The following is a 17,270-nucleotide window of genomic DNA, read 5'->3' as shown; positions in this document are numbered from 1 at the left end:
CATGAACTTCCATTATTGTGCTTAATATCATCTAAAGCAGCCACCTCTGACAATTTGTCAATTGAACAACTGTCTTGTGAACCAAAAGAAAAAAGTCGAGAGCTAATTTTTCAGGCTCAGCCACCAACATTTTTAGGCACGGTAGCTTGTTTACCTGAAGTGTGACTCTCTTGTCCTCCTCTACAGATCCCTTCCCAGATGAGAAGAACGGCCGGCCCCATGGGACCCCCACCCGCCAAAACTCGAGGCGCTCCGAGGGCGGGGGCGACAGGTGCGAGTGGGGCGACCGAACAGATGGCGGAGGCATAGGAGGCAGCGGGGGAGTTCTGCAGCGCAGAGGCTCGGCAAAAGAGAGAACCAGACTGCTCTCCTCCAACGGAACCCAGTCCCAACCATAGGATAGAAAGTGAGACCATGCAGCAGGATGCCTGAATTACACCGGAAAGAAGACAGTGTAACTTCATCCCAACATATCCCTGCAAGCCATGAGCTACTCCTATTCTTCCTTGACTAATTTAATGAAGGTGCGTGACCATAGCAAAGATTGAGCCTTTCCCCATCTTGTTTTTTTTGCCAACTCGTCATTCTCTTGATCTTTTTGGATCACCAGGATTCCTTCCCTTAAATGAAAAGCAGTGTAAGGGAATCACCCTATAACGAAAAGAAAAAAACAATTACTATGTGAATGAGCAGTTTGGTGTCCATCATAGATACAGCTTCACAGATCCAACCAGGAATTTTGAAGTGCTAATATGCATGCCAGTTAGCAACTCAGCCTGCTAAAGGATGCTGACATGATCAGATAGGCTACCATATCATTGTAACACAGTATCTGACACCAAAAAGAAATGATAGTCTCATTACGGTTCTCAAGATTACTTTTTAAATTAAGCAGTGCGCTCATATCACTATCAAGCAATGTGCAAGTACCAGTCCGTACGGAAAGACACGTAGATGCATCTCTGCAGACGAACCCGAAACGTTGGAAACCTGCTCCCACTTGAGTGAGCGCTGACAAGCCGAACAAAAGGTCCTGAATTTCTCATGAGAAACGACACGCTGGAACTCCAGCAGTGTCTTCTCCTGAGTCAAAGAAAACCAACTAAGTAAGCTAAGTAAGTGAATGTGAAAAAAGTATATATATATTTTTATTTCGTTTGATTTATTTATGTTAACATAATTCTTTTGAAGATGCACAGTAATTGCAGTAAACACTGCAGTGTTAGCAAGGGGAAGCTGACCGGTTGCTTTTTGGCAGGAGTTTTTGTTTCAAGTTAAATGGTTTTTGATTTCTTTCTGCTCAGAGACAATATGAAACAATGCATCTAAGATTTACGCATTGAACCCGTGTTGCTCTGAAGAAAAGTATTTTTGATTTTCAACAGAAATATGAACATAACTATATGAAGAAAAGAAAAAACACTATGCGTGAATAGTTCCATGTACCTCATCACAGCTGTTTGTGCTGCGGATCAAACAGAGGCCACCTTTCTTGTCGAGCTTGTCTCCTATTGCCATAGTATTCATACTCTGACTCCGAAAAATATCAAATTAAAAGGAGAAAAAATCTTCATCATCGGACATTTTCACAATGCTGGACTTCGAAGGCTTGCAATGTCAATTCCTTGTTGAAGAGGACTTCAGAATGGGAAGCAAGCAAAGCGTCTCCTAACCCCATGCGCCTCACGTCAGTGTTCACCAACAAGCCAAGTAGTCCATCACCACACGCACGCTCAGCACTGAGTCGCACCATTCGGCAAGCAGACGTAGCAACTCGGACGGTCACGTGTTACTCCAGTACTCTATCAAAATAGTCGATGTTCATCACCAGTCTTCCATACAGCACAATATGCAACAAAAATGCGGATCGTTTTCAGAGCTACGCAGTGCTACAGTTGTTTATTCTAATGGTGTTTTTTTTTCGCCCTCTTGTTGATCCATCTATTTATTTATTTTTATTTATCTATTTATGTTTTTTTTGGTCATGTGAACGTTTGAGTCATTTATTTTTTACAAATTAGATTTTTTTTTTAAAACTATATCAAGAGCCCATTCAAGAAGCCTGTTCTATTTCATTTCACACTCTTATTTATTTATTTTTCCATGCAAAAGAACGACTTGTTTGATGGCAGCACTGGCCGATCTGCTGCGGTGATCTCTGTTTACAGCTCTCGTCTCTCTTCTCATGCTTATCCCTGGTCACTGGAATGTGTGAGACGGGCGGATGATGGCTGACTAAGAGTGAGCTGAAAACGTTGTGGCCGCTGGGTGGATACAGAGAGATTTTGCCTGACCCAAGAATATATAAATTCATTAACATTGCCAAACCCTAACAGCTACATAATTTCTCTCGTGCATTGAATGCTTGCTAATTCGCTTCATCTTTATGCCTTGTCCCTTTGGCCTGTCTGTCTGCCTCTTTACCTGTTGTGTAGCCATCATCACAAGAGAAACTGTACCAAGTTGTTTGCCTCACTGTCCGTACACACTTAATGATTGCCCACGATCATCAGTTTCATCTATTTCCTCACCACATCACCTTCACTTTCATTGGCCCAACTCTGGCTAAGATTGTAAACTATTCTCCATTCATAAGGGTCAGTAGAATAAGGTGTTTAAAAAAAAAAGAAATGTCTGTATCATAATTTAAATATTAAAAAGTGCACTATTATAACTATTGCCTGTGATAAAAAGAACAATTATGGTTGAATTGATGGTCAAAATAAAGAGAGATCCACCTTATTGTTATCGTTCCAATAATAAACCCTAAGTTCATGTGTGTGTGTGTATTTAATTCCTGGGTTTAAATAGTGTCTGTTAATTTTACATTGCTGTTTCTTTTACCTTGCTGGAAGATGATATAAATGATAACATGGACCTGAATCACTAATATCAGGCAAAATAGCTCAATAAACAAAAGTTAATCTTTGAACTTGAAAAAAGGAAACAAAATAGTGTTTAATGTGAGTTTTCCTGGAGCTTTCAACCTCTCATTGTGACGGATGGGTTGAACTCATCCACATCAGAAAACCACCATAACACGACTGCAGAGGAAAAGAGGTTGAAAGCTCCAGCAGAATATCAATGCTCTTCCCCTGTCAGGACTACACGTGTGAATGGCTTCACTCACGACAGTAAATTTAAAATTGGCAAGTGTAACAAGAAAAGAATGACAGTATATTTTCTTTAATCAAACTAGGAAAAAGGGGAAAACTGTGCCAGTGATTTATTCATGAACATTCATGAAAATTTAAAGCTGCTGCGTTGATCGGTCTCTGGCAATGTACAGTTCAGGGGAAATTGGACAACACATTCGAGTCACAACAATTTCCTGTTTCATAGGGAAACCAACATCGAAGTTCATCATGCCCCCATGGACACGCTGTTCAACAACAACTCCAAGGCTTCTCAGTTTAGCAGTGTGGAGGTGTATAGATTTGATTTGTTGACAGAGATGTTGATCTGATTCATTCTCTGGGAGAAGTTTGTACAGGCACATTTTACTTATTTACCTTCAACATAAATTAAAAATGTCTGACCTGTTGGTTTGGGGCATGGCTCCAAGAGGCTTTTGTTTTGTTTACACACACACACATATATATATATATCTTTTGCTATAATTGCACGTGCCTAACTGATTTCTGCCAGTTTTTCCCCCCCACCACCTTTAGCCCCTCAAAAATGAGATTTATTTTTTTACGGCGGACCATAATAACACTAATGATAATCCCAGCATATTTTATTGGATCCTCGCTCAGTCCCCACCTATGACAAACACTGCGTATTCCATAGAAATTCGTTAGTTTTTGGTTATGGTCTTCTTACAGCCATGACAACTCACAAGTTCAGACTTCCCGACAGTCCCTGAAGGCTCCGTGCGGGCGAGCGCCTGTAGCACAGTGGATCGGTCGAGGGAAGAGGAGAGAGGAAGAGGAGGAGGAGGAGGAGGGTCGGCCACTTGATCGACGTCCGGAGGTAACAGTCGATTCCCCGCATCTCGGGACCGTCGTCGACATTTGTCGCGCCGCTAACAACAACAAACACAGGTATGCTAACATGCTCCTGACGGCGTCGCGGCGAACATACAACCGGTCGCATCTCTCCGTCAGCGGCCGCTAAGTGTGTGTGTGTGTATCTCTCATGGTGTTCGTGTGTGTGTGTGTGTGTCTCTGTGTGTCATGGTGTTTGTGTGTGTGTGTGTGTGTGTCTCTCATGGTGTGTGTGTGTCTGTGTGTAGCTAGCCACATAATGGGCTGGGCGCTCGGCTAGCAGCACTAGCATCAGCCAGCGTCAATTTTCAAACGTAGTGCAGTTGAACGTCAGCTGAGCGCTACCGTCCGTTAAGTGTTGCATAAAGCCTCACACTGGAGTGTGCACAAATGCTTAAATGCTGCTATGAAATATAGCTGTAAATATTAATATATCACTGTTATTACTGCTGAATTTTTTTTCCACGCTTTCACGGTTATGCGATTGTTATTGACGTTACATTGTGCTGAGTAAAATGTACAATTCAAGCTAAGTTAGCTGAGTTATAACGGAGCTTTCTCTCTCTCTCTCTCTCTCTCTCTCTCTCTCTGTCTCTCTATCTCTCTCTAATGAGACACTGGCTAACCGTGGCTCAGAGGAACGTCTGACTGCTGTTAAGGTGGAATCGTGTGTGTGTGTGTGTGTGTGTGTTTGTCTGTGTGAAAATATGTGTTGTAATAAAGTTATTATTATTTATATTCTACTGCACACTGCATTACTCCATTGTAGGAGAATATTATATTTGCATGCACATGTGTGTATGCATGTGAGTGTGTATATGTATATATATGTGCATATATGTGCATATATGTGTGTGTGTGTGCGTGTGCAGATATATTAATATGTGTGTTTCCCAAGTTACAAATTGTTTCAGTGAACTTAATAATAGCTCAGTGGATCTGAAAGGGGCATAAAATTTGATAAGATATTTGATTTTTTTAAATTGATAGTGGTCTTATTAAAGCTTTATACTTTGGGACCTTCACTTTAAAGAGCTGAACAGAGTTTGCCCAGAAGTGCCCTACTTGAGGGTGTCAGGCTTTTAACAGACATTTCATGTTATGAGGAGTCCTTATTGTTACGGGTCAATTTTTGAAATAAAACCCCAAAGCTTTCAGTGTGAGATTCAATGTTAGGACTATGATCACATGTTATCAAACTGGTCAAATGTGGCTTCTGGTGTGAACTGGAGACGTTCAATGAATGAATCCCTTAGCATACGGATTTAAAGCAGCGACAAGATTAAACTTGGTCTTTTCAAGGTCCACAAATGATTTTTTTTTTTTAATGTAGCCTCATTTTACTGAGGCAAGCATGGAAGGAGAATCACAAATCACAAATTAAATGAAAAATTTTACCAAGCAGCTGTAATAATATCACCACAAAGGGAATTGGGAATCACAGTGGCAGAGATACAAAGGATTACCTTACTGTTGGTGCACACTGACCTATCAAAGACATTTATTGCAGTCAACGGGATATTTGAACCAGTGTTTGATCGAGCAACTCCTCTGCGTCTGTGGTCAGTGCTGAACTGAGCAGACGTGTCTGTTTTGGCATTGAAAGGAAGCTGCTGCTAGTCTTTAGGCACAGGCACGTCTGTGTCGATCAGATCAACCTCACCGAGAATCGGGGATAATGACAGAATAATGTGTGTTTGTGTGTGTGTGGCCTCCACAGGGTTGCAGTCCAGTGTCAGAGTGACTTAACCTCAGGGCATCGTCCATAGCCTATTTGTGGAGGAAAATCAATTCCCTTTGTGGAGAGAAGCAATGCCCCAAACTCAACAAATAAAATCCAATCACATCAGTGCTGATGTGATTGTGCAGGGCTTTCCCCGGTTACTTTCAATTTTAAAGCTGACTCTGCATTTTTAAGGACACATAAACAATGCAAGCTTACACTGCACACTTTGAGGAGCAGGCAGGGCTTTTTTCCCTCACCCTGTGTCAATAAAGGTGTCACTATTTACAATTTCCCCGAGAATGAAGCGGAAGAAAACAATTCTCCTGTCCATGTTTGGTGTCACCAAATATCAGAAACATTAAGTCTGATTTCTAACTAATGTCGGCAGTACATCTCTTGATCTGTATGTGATTGAAAATACAACAATTTATTACGTTTCATAAACACCATCGGGCAACAGTTTATAAATTGCAACAGGCGTTTCATATGCACATGCACAGAATGACAGTTGAGCTTCCCAGCAGAAAGTGGGGACCAGATCAGTCCAGGCAAAGATAAAACAGTTTCTAATGCAAGGTTCAGCTACAGTTCAGGACAAATGCATGATGGTAAACTGTAGTTGATGTGGATTTTTTTGATTACATATTGAATTCTAAATGTTGACTAGCGGGGCATACTGGGCCACATTGATGCACATGAGCCAAGCTGTATGCATTATTATACACAGAGGTCATTCAGTGTGCTACAAAGACACATAAAAAGTACAGATAAGAAGCGTGAGAAAACATTTAAAAAAGCCAAAACATAAAAAAACATTTATAAAAAAGTATATTTTTTAAAAACAGTGTAAATGCACTAATCATAAAACAGGTAATGTAGAATTTGTATAATCGTTTTCGTTTGTCAGTAGAAGAGATGCTGGATTATAAACCACTACTGATAACCAGAAAGCTTAGTGTTATATTTTATTTTTTTCTCCATTATATGTTTTCTACATAGTATGTTTTCTTATTTGTGTTAATGTTAAGATTCTATAGAAATCTTTCTATCCAGGTTGTTTACACCTCATTCTGTTCTGCATATAGGTTTACCTTTTCTTAGACCAGCAGAAGGAGTTTACTGTTTTAAAGGAAGGAGGATTGACTGTTGCCTCGGTGACACGTTTGCCTTTAGGTTATTGACTGGCTATTTTAATGGTCAGTTAAAGAAAGCCTCTCTTATTCTCTCTCTTGTTCACTGTCTCGCCTTCTGTCCCTCCCAGTAATCATGGCAGAAGCCCACCAGGCAGTGGCCTTCCAGTTCACTGTGACGCCAGAGGGCATCGATCTGCAGCTGTCCCACCAGGCTCTCACTGAGATCTACCTCTCGGGTGTGCGCTCCTGGAAGAAGCGTATCATAAGACTTAAGGTATGTCCACTCCTTCCTTCTCGTTTGTTCAAACGCACACCCTGTGTTTGCCTCCCAAAACCTTCAGTAAAAATCGCGGCCATGCTTCCAATGTGCCCTTTAATTAGTACTTGCTGATCCTCCACTCGGCACGTCAGCACTTGCATCTGCGTCAGAGTTACACGTTGTGGAAGTACACCGTTCAGTGTGTTTGTCCATATTATTGTCTTCATGTTGTTCATTCTACTCATCTTAGGTTTGTTTGCTTTTCTGATCTGTAGGTGGTGAGTGCGAAATCATAGATTTTTTACTAACCCAGGGAAATCAATTTTGTGTTTCTTTGTACTGTACAAATAACATGCAAATAACAAATAAACCCACAAAGTGGAACTTGACACACTTAACAGGATACTTGCCCATTCACTCAAATGTTGTATATCCTTGTAAACAGGTTGCTGGCATGTTCAATTTTTTTCCGTGACGTAGACACTTGAAAAAGTCAGGAATGCAAACAAGGCGTTTCAGCCACTTCAGGACCAGTGTTGTCTGTGGGAGAGAAGGGCTCTTTGACATGGACTTTGACCTTTGGCCTTTGTAACTTCACATGACCTGCTGAAGGAAAGCGAAAACCCGAAGAGCATAACATGGGCTCTTAAAAACAATCAGAATGAAAAGCAACAGTGGGGCGATGGATATCCTGCACACACTGCATATACCCCACTCAGGCAATGCCAACCTTTTTAGATTGTAATAATTCCTTTTCATAATTACATCATCTGTATAATAAGAAGGATTGGTTCATCTAAATAAGCTGTAAATGTGTATGATGTCATATGATGGGGAATAATTTTCTGATCAATATAAGCTTTTGATTGTCTCTCTATTATTTGCTGAGATACCTTGGAGAATGTTTTTTCTGGACACTATTTTTCTTGACCCTGACATTTGACCGACCCTTTATATGCAGATACTCTTCCAAGTAATATTCCAACTAGTTTGGTAAAAATCCGTCCATGCGTTGTTGAGTTATTTTGTACACACACAGAGACAAGGGGCGCAAACACAGTCACGCAGGGTAATAACAGTTCTTAACTCAATCTAATCATAACGGAATTTTCAGTGTGCATGTTAATGTGCTGATGGTAAACGGGAAGAATGGGATTCAAGTCTACCTTTCTGCTCTGACCTCAACAGAACAGTGTGATAACTGGGGTCTATCCTGCTAGCCCCTCCTCATGGCTTTTTGTGGTCATAGCGATCCTGGCTACCATGTACACTCGGTCCGACCCCTCCATGGGCCTCATAGCCAAGATACAGGAGCACTTACCAGTCAGGTAAACGCATCTCATGACGATTTACTTTTAAAAGTTAATGATAAATCGTGTGATTCACTGGACGCCTTTCCCCAGTTGTATATTGTGTCATAAAGAGGACAGTTTGCAGTATAAGTAGGACATCTTAAAGCGGCAGTAAGCAATTTGACCAGTGAAGTCAAAAAATCAACAACAATCAATCTTTCTCCAAAATCGCTTACTGACACTTTAAGTGTGGTTTACATCCACCACACCCTTCCCATTTTTCCTTCATAGTCTTCTGTGATATATTTCTCTTTGTCTCTCTTTGAACCTTTCTCTCTCCTCCTGTTACCCTCACATAAAACTGGTTTTAATTTCATTTTTAAAGTGAAGTGATATTGTGATATTGCTATTAAATGTTGCTGTTTCTCCTCCAATCCATCCTTATGTGTCTTTTCTCTTGCCACCCAACCCCACACCCCATCTGTCCAACTACTCCCACCATTCCCAGCCAGTCGATGAGTACCCAGTGCCAGGCGGTGGTGTCCGCGGTGCTCTTCAGCACCATGCTATGGCTCTTGCTCATCTTCACCATGCGCCTGTGCCTCAAGCAGCTCCTCTCCTACCACCGCTGGATGTTTGAGCAACACGGCAAAATGTCCACCACCACCAAAGTCTGGGTGGTCAGTGTTGTTTTTACGCTTTTCAACTACACCTGTTCCTTAGTGCTGCGATCTTCTTCTGAATAGTAACTCACTCGTATGCTTTTGGTAAAAATTCAGCAAGTTTAGTTTTATGTAATCTAAAGCTCATCCTATTTGTTTTTACTGTCATATTTGGTTTTTAATAGTCGCAAAATAGTTTTGACACACATATTACAAAATGTTTTATGCTACAAGAAACACTGTTTACATGTCGCCCTGTTAGTCAGAAAATATCTACTGTAAAGAGATAAAAAAGTAGAAAATAGAAGAAAAAAAATTGCTACAAGGGCTGTTTTCATATCACCTTTATCTTAATGCTATATGATATTCTGTAGAAGTATGTCCTTGAGTGTTTATGTGCTTGTATGCCTGTGCCAGGCGCTGGTGCGGATCTTTTCTGGCAGGAAGCCTCTTCTCTACAGCTACCAGGGATCACTGCCAAACCTGCCTGTGCCCACTGTCAAGGACACAGTCAAGAGGGTGAGATGTCGCGTGAAGCAGAGCAAATGACAAACGCAGAGAAACAAATGATCACTGACCGTAAAAAAACCAAGTGGATCGCTTTCTCACACTCACCCATTTCAGCCTGTGTTGCACCAAAGGATAAAAGCTTGTTGGGAAACTTGTATATATACAAGATATCCACCTTTGTATACGTGGAGATATTTGACAGATGAGAGAAGATAGACTGGAGAAGAGAGACGGTTTCAGAAGAGTTAGAGTGGTTGTTATCCTGTTGGTTATTTTCTATCTGTTGAATTTTGGCTGATTTAACATATTGTTTTTCTCGTGTTTAGTACTTGGAGTCCGTGCGTCCGCTGACGGATGACTCGCAGTATGAGCGTATGACACAGCTGGCCACAGAGTTTGAGAGCAGCCTCGGTAACCGCCTGCAGTGGTACCTCAAACTCAAAGCTCTCTGGGCATCAAACTACGTAAGTGCTTGACCACAACACTCTCGTAACAGTAAGTCTGGCTCTTCAATGTCCAAAGGAAATCAAAAATTCCATTAACAATGCATTTCTTTGTGAGGTTCTGTGGTTTGAATTATTCATCCTGACTGAATATGCAAGTGAAGTGACTGCCAGTTGGCTGCGATACTAGCTTTCTCTCTGAGATAGTTTTTTATGTGTTTTACTGTAGGTCAGTGATTGGTGGGAGGAATACGTCTACCTGCGAGGACGAAGCCCGCTCATGGTCAACAGTAACTACTATGGTATGGTATGTAAATCCCCCTTTTTCCTCGCCAAGTTTTGACATATCAAAGGTGTATTTGTACCAGCGCCTCACCGCTGAATTTATGATGCTCAATGACCTTTGAGATATTAATGAAATTATTCTGTGAGTCCTTTGTGGGCAACTGTTGGGAGGGAAAAATAGTGGATATAATTGTTTGTCACAGTTTTTGTGCTTTGTGTGTGTGTGTGTGTGTGTGTGTGTGTGTGTGTGTGTAATGTTTCTCCCAACAGCTCCATACATCAATGATTTTATATTATTCTGTTGACAGCAATTATTGGGACTAAAATAGATACATTGCTAATTATTAACTAATAAACAGCTAATCCAGAGCACAATTGCAACAGTATCTTTTAATCCAAGGTGTGCACATGCATCATTATGTTTGGACGATATCCTGCTCCTGACTTCCTGTTATCTGTTTGTTCTCTCGCCAGGACTTCTTGTACGTGACGCCCACACCCATTCAGGCGGCCCGGGCAGGCAACAGCATCCACGCATTCTTCCTGTACCGTCGCAAACTCAACAGAGAGGAGATTAAACCTGTAAGTTTTGCCACCACTCAATCCCCTTCAGCCTGCTTCATATACATTATCTGTTCTCAGAAAAAATTGGGTCCGGACATTTTCTGGAGTTTGCCTTTGACAGGCGGCCAGAGATTGTCCAGGAAAATTTCCGGAACATTCTGTGGCGTTAGTTCACTAGGGAAAGCAGTGTGCTTGTTAACTGTCACCAACACGCCCAATCCCTCGCTGCTGTGAATCTTTTGGAGATATTGCTGCTGTTTTTCTCACATGAACTCACAATATTTGGAAATTTTACTAAGGGGGCTGTCAGGAGAAGTTCAGGAAAATGTCCGTACTTAAGTGCATGTCTGAAAGCAGCTATAGAGACTCTCATGTCTCTGTGCTATGGCAACCAAAGACTTGATCAAATGTCTGAAATTTTTTGAGATTGGAACATTTATTTTTGGAACCACAGAATATTACGTTAGCGGTTAATAATCCTTAAAATCCTAATTGACCTATGAGGTGATCAGGATGTGTTTTGATTGTGTGAGTAACATGCGTCCTTCTGTGTTTGTTTGTCTGGACTGTTTATGGTAGATATCATGTGCATCCTCATTCATTTATAGACATTTCCCTCATGTTCTCATACCAAGCTCATTTCTCATCCCCTCTTGTTGACCTCTTTTCAACCTCTACTTGCTTCGCTTGATTTCTCTTTATTTTCCTCTCCCTCTTTAAAAAAAAAAAAAAATGCTTGACTTACATTTCCCTCCACTGCTCTCCTCTGTTTTTCTCCCTATGCTTTTTGCCTTCGTCCTCTCGTCTATGTTTCCCAGAGTCGTATACCCGGCACTGTCATTCCTCTGTGTGCAGCTCAGTGTGAGAGGATATTCAACACCGCACGCACTCCTGGAGAGGAGACGGGTAAAGAGACTGACATGTACACGCACATAGACGCACACTGTGGCAACGTGGTGTTTGACACAGTGCTGATGTACCGTATGATACATGCTATTGCCTGAACTGATCTGAAGGACTTCAAAGTGAGTGATGCTAACACCACGGCTTTAGATGATGATGAGGCACACTGAAGATGTCTGAACCCTCTGGAGTTGAAGCGCGGTATAGAAAAATTGTGTGAGAACCAATATGCGTGTGTATATGTGAGTGTGTATAGTCTCCTGCAGCAGTACAGTCCACCCTGTCATCTCTCATCTGTCTCATCTTGCCTTCTGGTCTCACCTCAGGTCTGTCTGGGTCTCTGGTAAGGTCCTGTCTCTAACTAATGTCTCTTTTCTTCTTCCCACTCATTTTTTTTGTTTTCTTTTGACCCTTGTTTCTTCATCCTGACACTCCTTTATTTTTGTATCCCCTTTTGTTTCCTCTCTTTCCTGCCCATTCGTTTGTGTTTGTACTTGGCCCATCATTCTTTATCCTGCTCAGTGGTTGTTGAGGTCTGCAGTTCCCTGCTGCTCCTATCAGTTTGAGCGGATGTTTGACACTTGTCGAATCCCTGGAACACTCACAGGTAGTATTAATATTTTTGACTCAAGTGGCCCAGTCCCAGTTTTAGATCTCTAAATGCCAAAACCAGTATAACAATAGAAATGTGCTTATCATTGTTACTGTGTATCTTTTATAATCTGACATAAAAACCCACTGCACTGTCTCATATAAACTCAGTTAATAATCTCTCAGTCATTTAAAATCAGAAACCACAAATGTAAAGAAACGCTGTTTGCATCCTTGCGCTCAGTGTTCCATCACTAATCTTTACTCACTCATTCCTCCTACAGCATGTTTTCATTCCTCCAGCCTTAGGCTTTCCTTTAAATTAATTTTCACCTTCCTGGGAACATATAGGCCATCAACACAGACCTGATGGAGTTGTAGTGTGAAGTTGAACATGCTCCACTGTTCAATCTGAATTTAGTACAGTCAAGTGTGAGCCAGTTGTTTGCATCTGGTTCAGGCCTTAATCACTCAGGTTGGTCGTCTTTTGAAGATGATTGTTTGAGTCCCATGTCACTCCACCTAACATCCCTGCGCTTCTGCCTGGCAACTGTTTTTTTAAAGCGACATTTGTTGTTCATCTAACTTTTATCCAGTGGAAAGTGATGCAGGGAGTTTTACAAGAAGTTTTATGTTCAAACATATTTTACCTGGAAATGTCCAGTACAAATATAGTTTTCTGTTTGTGGCCAATGAGCAACATCTCTGGAGTGAAATGAAAGTCATGATGGGCACCTCAACTAAAGTCAGTGGGCAAAGTTAAACTGTTGCTGGTTTTTGTGCCTTTGACTCAATAGCAAAATATTAATTATTTTTCTCCCCTGCCTTTTCACTCTTCACTCTTTCACTTTCTTTTATATCCAAAGACTCTGTGCAACATTGGCAGGACAGTGACTACATAGTGGTTTACCACAGGGGTCGCTACTTTCGCCTGAGGGTATACCAGGCAGGCAGACTCCTGTCCCCCAGGGAGATCGAATTCCAAATTCAGAGGATCCTCGATGACACGTCACCTCCTTCCAAAGGAGAGGCCAAACTCGGGGCCCTGACCGCTGGAGACAGGTCAGCTTGACAAGCCTCAACTGACCAAATCACTTGGACCACACAGAACGCTACATCCTTGGATGTTAATGTCATTGGTTTCCTCTGAAATGTTTCCCAGAATTCCATGGGCTCAAGCCAGGAAGAAGCATTTCGGCAGCGGGGTCAATAAGCGCTCTTTGGACTGCATCGAGAGAGCCGCCTTCTTCGTGACCCTGGACGACGACGAACAGGGCATGCTGGGAGACGACCCCGAGGCCAGTTTAGATCGATATGCCAAGTCCTTGTTGCATGGGAAATGTTACGACAGGTCAGTTGACACTTTACTGATCACTCACTTTGAGCCAACTCAATAACTAGTTTGTGCTGTATTGCTGTAATCATGACGGTCATTATCTTGCGTGGTCATGCAGGTGGTTTGACAAGTCCTTTTCAGTAGTTTACTTCAAGAATGGAAAGACCGGCATAAACGCAGAGCACTCGTGGGCCGATGCACCAGTGGTGGCTCACTTGTGGGAGGTAAGGAACAAGACAGTGAAACGTACAGTGGGTCGAAACACTGTCGCCATCTCTCACTTCAGATTGCGGTGCGTTTTCAGTACACCTTGGCCACTGACTGCTTCCAGCTGGGCTACAACGCAGAGGGTCACTGCAAAGGAGAAGTGGATTCATCACTACCCCGACCACAGAAGCTGAACTGGGAAATCGCTCCTGAAGTTAGTCATCCAATCACACATTAAACAACAGGTTCTTCCCATATTGGCTTACATGCATCAAGAAGATGAAGTGATGCATGTACTGTGAACATCATCATTTATATGATGCTTATAGTGAAACCATGAGATCACAATCCAGCCCGCCTCAAATATTCAAATTTGAAACAGGTACTGTTGCATGCAAACGTCTGTTATTTTGTTTACTGTGGATTTGTCTTTCACAGCATCATGGGGTGATGGTAGTATCACTACAAATATGGCATCAAGGCACATCATTCGTATCGTTCGTGTTATAATTATTATTCCAGTGTGTGTTTGGATCACAATTTTCTTTTGCCTGTATTGCTGGGCCTTTCTTTCTGTGGAAAATACCTCAGTTTACAGGAGAATTCTATTAACTATTATAGTTAAATAATTGCAAAAAATTTTTTTAACTTAATTTGTTTAATTTGTATACACATTGTACACATTGTACTTGTAATATGTCAGTGACAGGTTATTTTGGTTTAGCTTGATGATACTTACAGTATATTACACATTCAAATTCATGTGGTTTGTAAAACGGCATGGTTAAAGCTGGGTCATTATCTCCAACACAAAGGATGTATGGCTTATGTTTTGAAAGCTTGACATTAACCGTTTGTGTCTGTCTCAGTGTGAGGAGCAGATCTCCCAGTCCCTGACGGTGGCCCAGGCCCTCGCCGATGACTTGGACTTCCACGTTTTATCCTTCAAAGACTTTGGCAAAGGCAGGGTGAAGAGGTGTCGAGTCAGTCCAGATGCCTTCGTTCAAATGGCTCTGCAGCTGGCCTACTACAGGGTGAGTCTCTCACCAAAGTATTTCACAAACACATGCGGAAACACACATGATCAGCACAAGGGCATCAAAGACATGCATACGAGTTTTTGTGCGTTCCCAGAACCGGAGGACGTTCTGTCTGACGTACGAAGCCTCCATGACCCGTCTGTTCAGGGAGGGCAGGACCGAGACTGTTCGCTCCTGTACCAGCGAGAGCTCCGCCTTCGTCCGAGCGCTGGAAGGCGGAGAGGTGAGCCCGAGGAACTGCCTTTTATTATTTTCATAATTTTTCTGCTATGTTTGAGTACATACATGGTGGAGTATTTAATAGTTACTCACGTCTGCATTTCAAATGACAATGCTTAATTGCTACGATCCTCGCTCTTCTCCACCAGGCAGCAGAGGTTTGTAGGCGTTTGTTCCGCTCAGCGTCAGAAAAGCACCAGCAACTATACCGCTTGGCTATGACAGGAGCCGGTATCGACAGACACCTCTTCTGCCTCTACGTGGTTTCCAAATACCTCGGAGTGGAGTCTCCTTTCTTGAAAGAGGTTTATTTCGTTCCTTTTTTTTCCACTTAAGTCACACAAATCATACCAGTCCACTTCATTATTTATCTTTTTAAAAGTACCGCTACACTTTAAACTGATGCTCTGTCCTCTCGTGGGTGTTTCAGGTGCTGTCCGAGCCCTGGCGGCTGTCCACCAGTCAGACTCCTGTCCAGCAGGTGGAGCTCTTTGACATGGTCAACCACCCAGAGTACATCTCCTGTGGAGGGGGCTTCGGTCCGGTCAGTGTTGTGTTACAATCTAGTATTATTAGTTTTGTCTACAATAACTGTGCCATTCCTTGCTTCTTCTTTTTTTGGGCGGGGGGCTTCTCTGTTGCTCTAATGTTCATGAAGAACCACGAGGATAAATATTGTCTGCATGTATTTCAGGTGGCTGACGATGGTTATGGGGTGTCCTACTACGTTTTGGGAGACAGCATGATTAACTTCCACATCTCGTGCAAGCACTCATGTCCAGACACTGTGAGTCAAATGAAAGTTGTGTTTTCACACTGCAAAAGGAAAGTGAACATAATAAATTCCTCAACTCTGGACAGGAACTGTTGTCCCTGGAGTGGATTTTTTTATGTAAACAAAATGTATGTTTCGCTGGTAATCAAGATACAGTTTTGATCACTGAAAAATAAGAAGCATTACAGAGACAGACACTGGGTATTTCAGGCAGATACCACTACCAGTACTTAAACAATACAAGCCTAATATTTGCAATTTGAGTACAGATATTTTTTTATTTAAACCTTGAGGTTTTGAAGTTATTTGTCTTAACTCTGTCTCTTTTATTATCTAAATTCATGTGATGAACTATAACCTGTTTACTTTATGTCTTCCCTTCAAGGACGCCCATAAGTTTGGTGCCGAGATCAGAAAAGCCCTGCACGACCTGATACAGCTGCTGAGCCCCAGCCACAGAGAACCCAGCAAAGTGGGGGAGAGTCGGCACGAGTTCAAGAAAGACCTGTAGCTTGTTACTGAGGGTGGGAAAAGTGGAAACGACATCTCAATGGTGAACCTGGTATGAAGGAAGAGGTGTTTTCACAGATTTGCATCTGTACTTGTGTGTTTATATTAGCTGTGTGAAGAGAGAAAAGGGTCCATAGAATAACAAATCAAAAAGTGCAATTATAGCACACTACGTTTTATTGGTTAAGTTAAGTTTTAACAGTCAAACAATCAGAAAAAAATGATAAAATGAATATAAAATGAACCCTAAATGGAAAAAGCAATTATTAAGACGTTGTTAGATTCTTGTGAACCACTCAAAGTTAAGGTAGAAATTCTCAATGTTTCCTAATTGCAGGGAGGAATTTAATATATATTCCAGTGCGGTATGTTTTGTCGCCATTAAGATTGCCGCACTTTCTGTACCATTAATTATCTGCTGAAGGATTTGTTTGAAAATACTATTGTAAGTGTGATAAATCTTGAGTCCGTCATGGAGAGAAAATGAGCAGAATTGTTGAGGTGAGTCCAGTTTCTACAATCTGAATGCAGCATTGTGGTAACAGTCAGGAGACGTGTTTCAATATTTTAGAAGTCAATGACATCTCAGTGTTTACTTATGGATAAACCTGCTTTTCACATACATGATTGTACAACATAATATTCCTGTTTACTTAGTGTTCTATTTGGTGGCAAATCACCCAGGAAGTAACTTTAATTGTTTTCAACAAATTCAAATAGTACATACAGGTAATGTTTTGATCCATTTTTCTCTCAGTGGTCAGTAGGCATTTCAAGCAGCTCCAGTTATTTCTCTGCCGTCTATAAATCTGTTTTGTATTTCTTA

At 41.7% G+C, this 17,270-nt stretch overlaps 2 protein-coding genes and 1 long non-coding RNA gene across 10 annotated transcripts in view; 2 read left to right on the top strand and 1 right to left on the bottom strand.

The window, feature by feature from the left end:
• The window catches only part of brsk1a (BR serine/threonine kinase 1a), a 14,254-nt gene extending 11,477 nt beyond the window's left edge, over positions 1 to 2,777 (top strand). For 5 of the 6 annotated variants that reach the window (XM_047327751.1, XM_047327750.1, XM_047327754.1 and 2 more), the window contains one exon: positions 187 to 2,777. In XM_047327751.1, the coding sequence (XP_047183707.1) occupies positions 187 to 398 (212 nt within the window). In that variant the 3' untranslated portion in view covers positions 399 to 2,777. The remainder of the gene's footprint in view (positions 1 to 186) is intronic. The other variant, XM_047327752.1, reaches the window with a different exon arrangement.
• The window catches only part of LOC118287973, an 8,389-nt gene extending 4,429 nt beyond the window's left edge, over positions 1 to 3,960 (bottom strand). Inside the window, exons 1-2 of the long non-coding RNA XR_004785778.2 lie at positions 3,842 to 3,960; positions 155 to 651 (exon numbers count right to left, since the gene is read on the bottom strand). This is a non-coding gene — a long non-coding RNA (uncharacterized LOC118287973). The remainder of the gene's footprint in view (positions 1 to 154; positions 652 to 3,841) is intronic.
• Positions 3,868 to 17,270, top strand: LOC118287970 (carnitine O-palmitoyltransferase 1, liver isoform). 3 transcript variants are annotated; one of them, XM_035613678.2, is made up of 19 exons: positions 3,868 to 3,975; positions 6,977 to 7,122; positions 8,296 to 8,435; positions 8,908 to 9,079; positions 9,479 to 9,580; positions 9,898 to 10,035; positions 10,244 to 10,321; positions 10,774 to 10,881; positions 11,682 to 11,769; positions 13,224 to 13,419; positions 13,520 to 13,708; positions 13,812 to 13,917; positions 13,998 to 14,114; positions 14,770 to 14,934; positions 15,035 to 15,163; positions 15,309 to 15,464; positions 15,590 to 15,703; positions 15,854 to 15,946; positions 16,320 to 17,270. In XM_035613678.2, the coding sequence occupies exons 2-19, from the start codon at positions 6,982 to 6,984 to the stop codon at positions 16,443 to 16,445; spliced, it is 2,358 nt and encodes a 785-aa protein (XP_035469571.1). In that variant the 5' UTR covers positions 3,868 to 3,975; positions 6,977 to 6,981; the 3' UTR covers positions 16,446 to 17,270. The 3 variants fall into 3 exon arrangements, with proteins under 3 accessions (XP_035469571.1, XP_035469572.1, XP_035469570.1); XM_035613679.2 differs by lacking the exon at positions 11,682 to 11,769 and adding an exon at positions 12,289 to 12,373 and having other exon boundaries at positions 3,892 to 4,046; XM_035613677.2 differs by having other exon boundaries at positions 3,893 to 4,046.

The sequence above is a fragment of the Scophthalmus maximus genome, chromosome 16 (assembly GCF_022379125.1).
Source record: "Scophthalmus maximus strain ysfricsl-2021 chromosome 16, ASM2237912v1, whole genome shotgun sequence".
NCBI classification, from domain to species: domain Eukaryota; kingdom Metazoa; phylum Chordata; class Actinopteri; order Pleuronectiformes; family Scophthalmidae; genus Scophthalmus; species Scophthalmus maximus.
The sequence above is the reverse complement of the archived record's forward strand: the minus strand, read 5'-3'. Positions and strand labels throughout refer to the sequence as shown.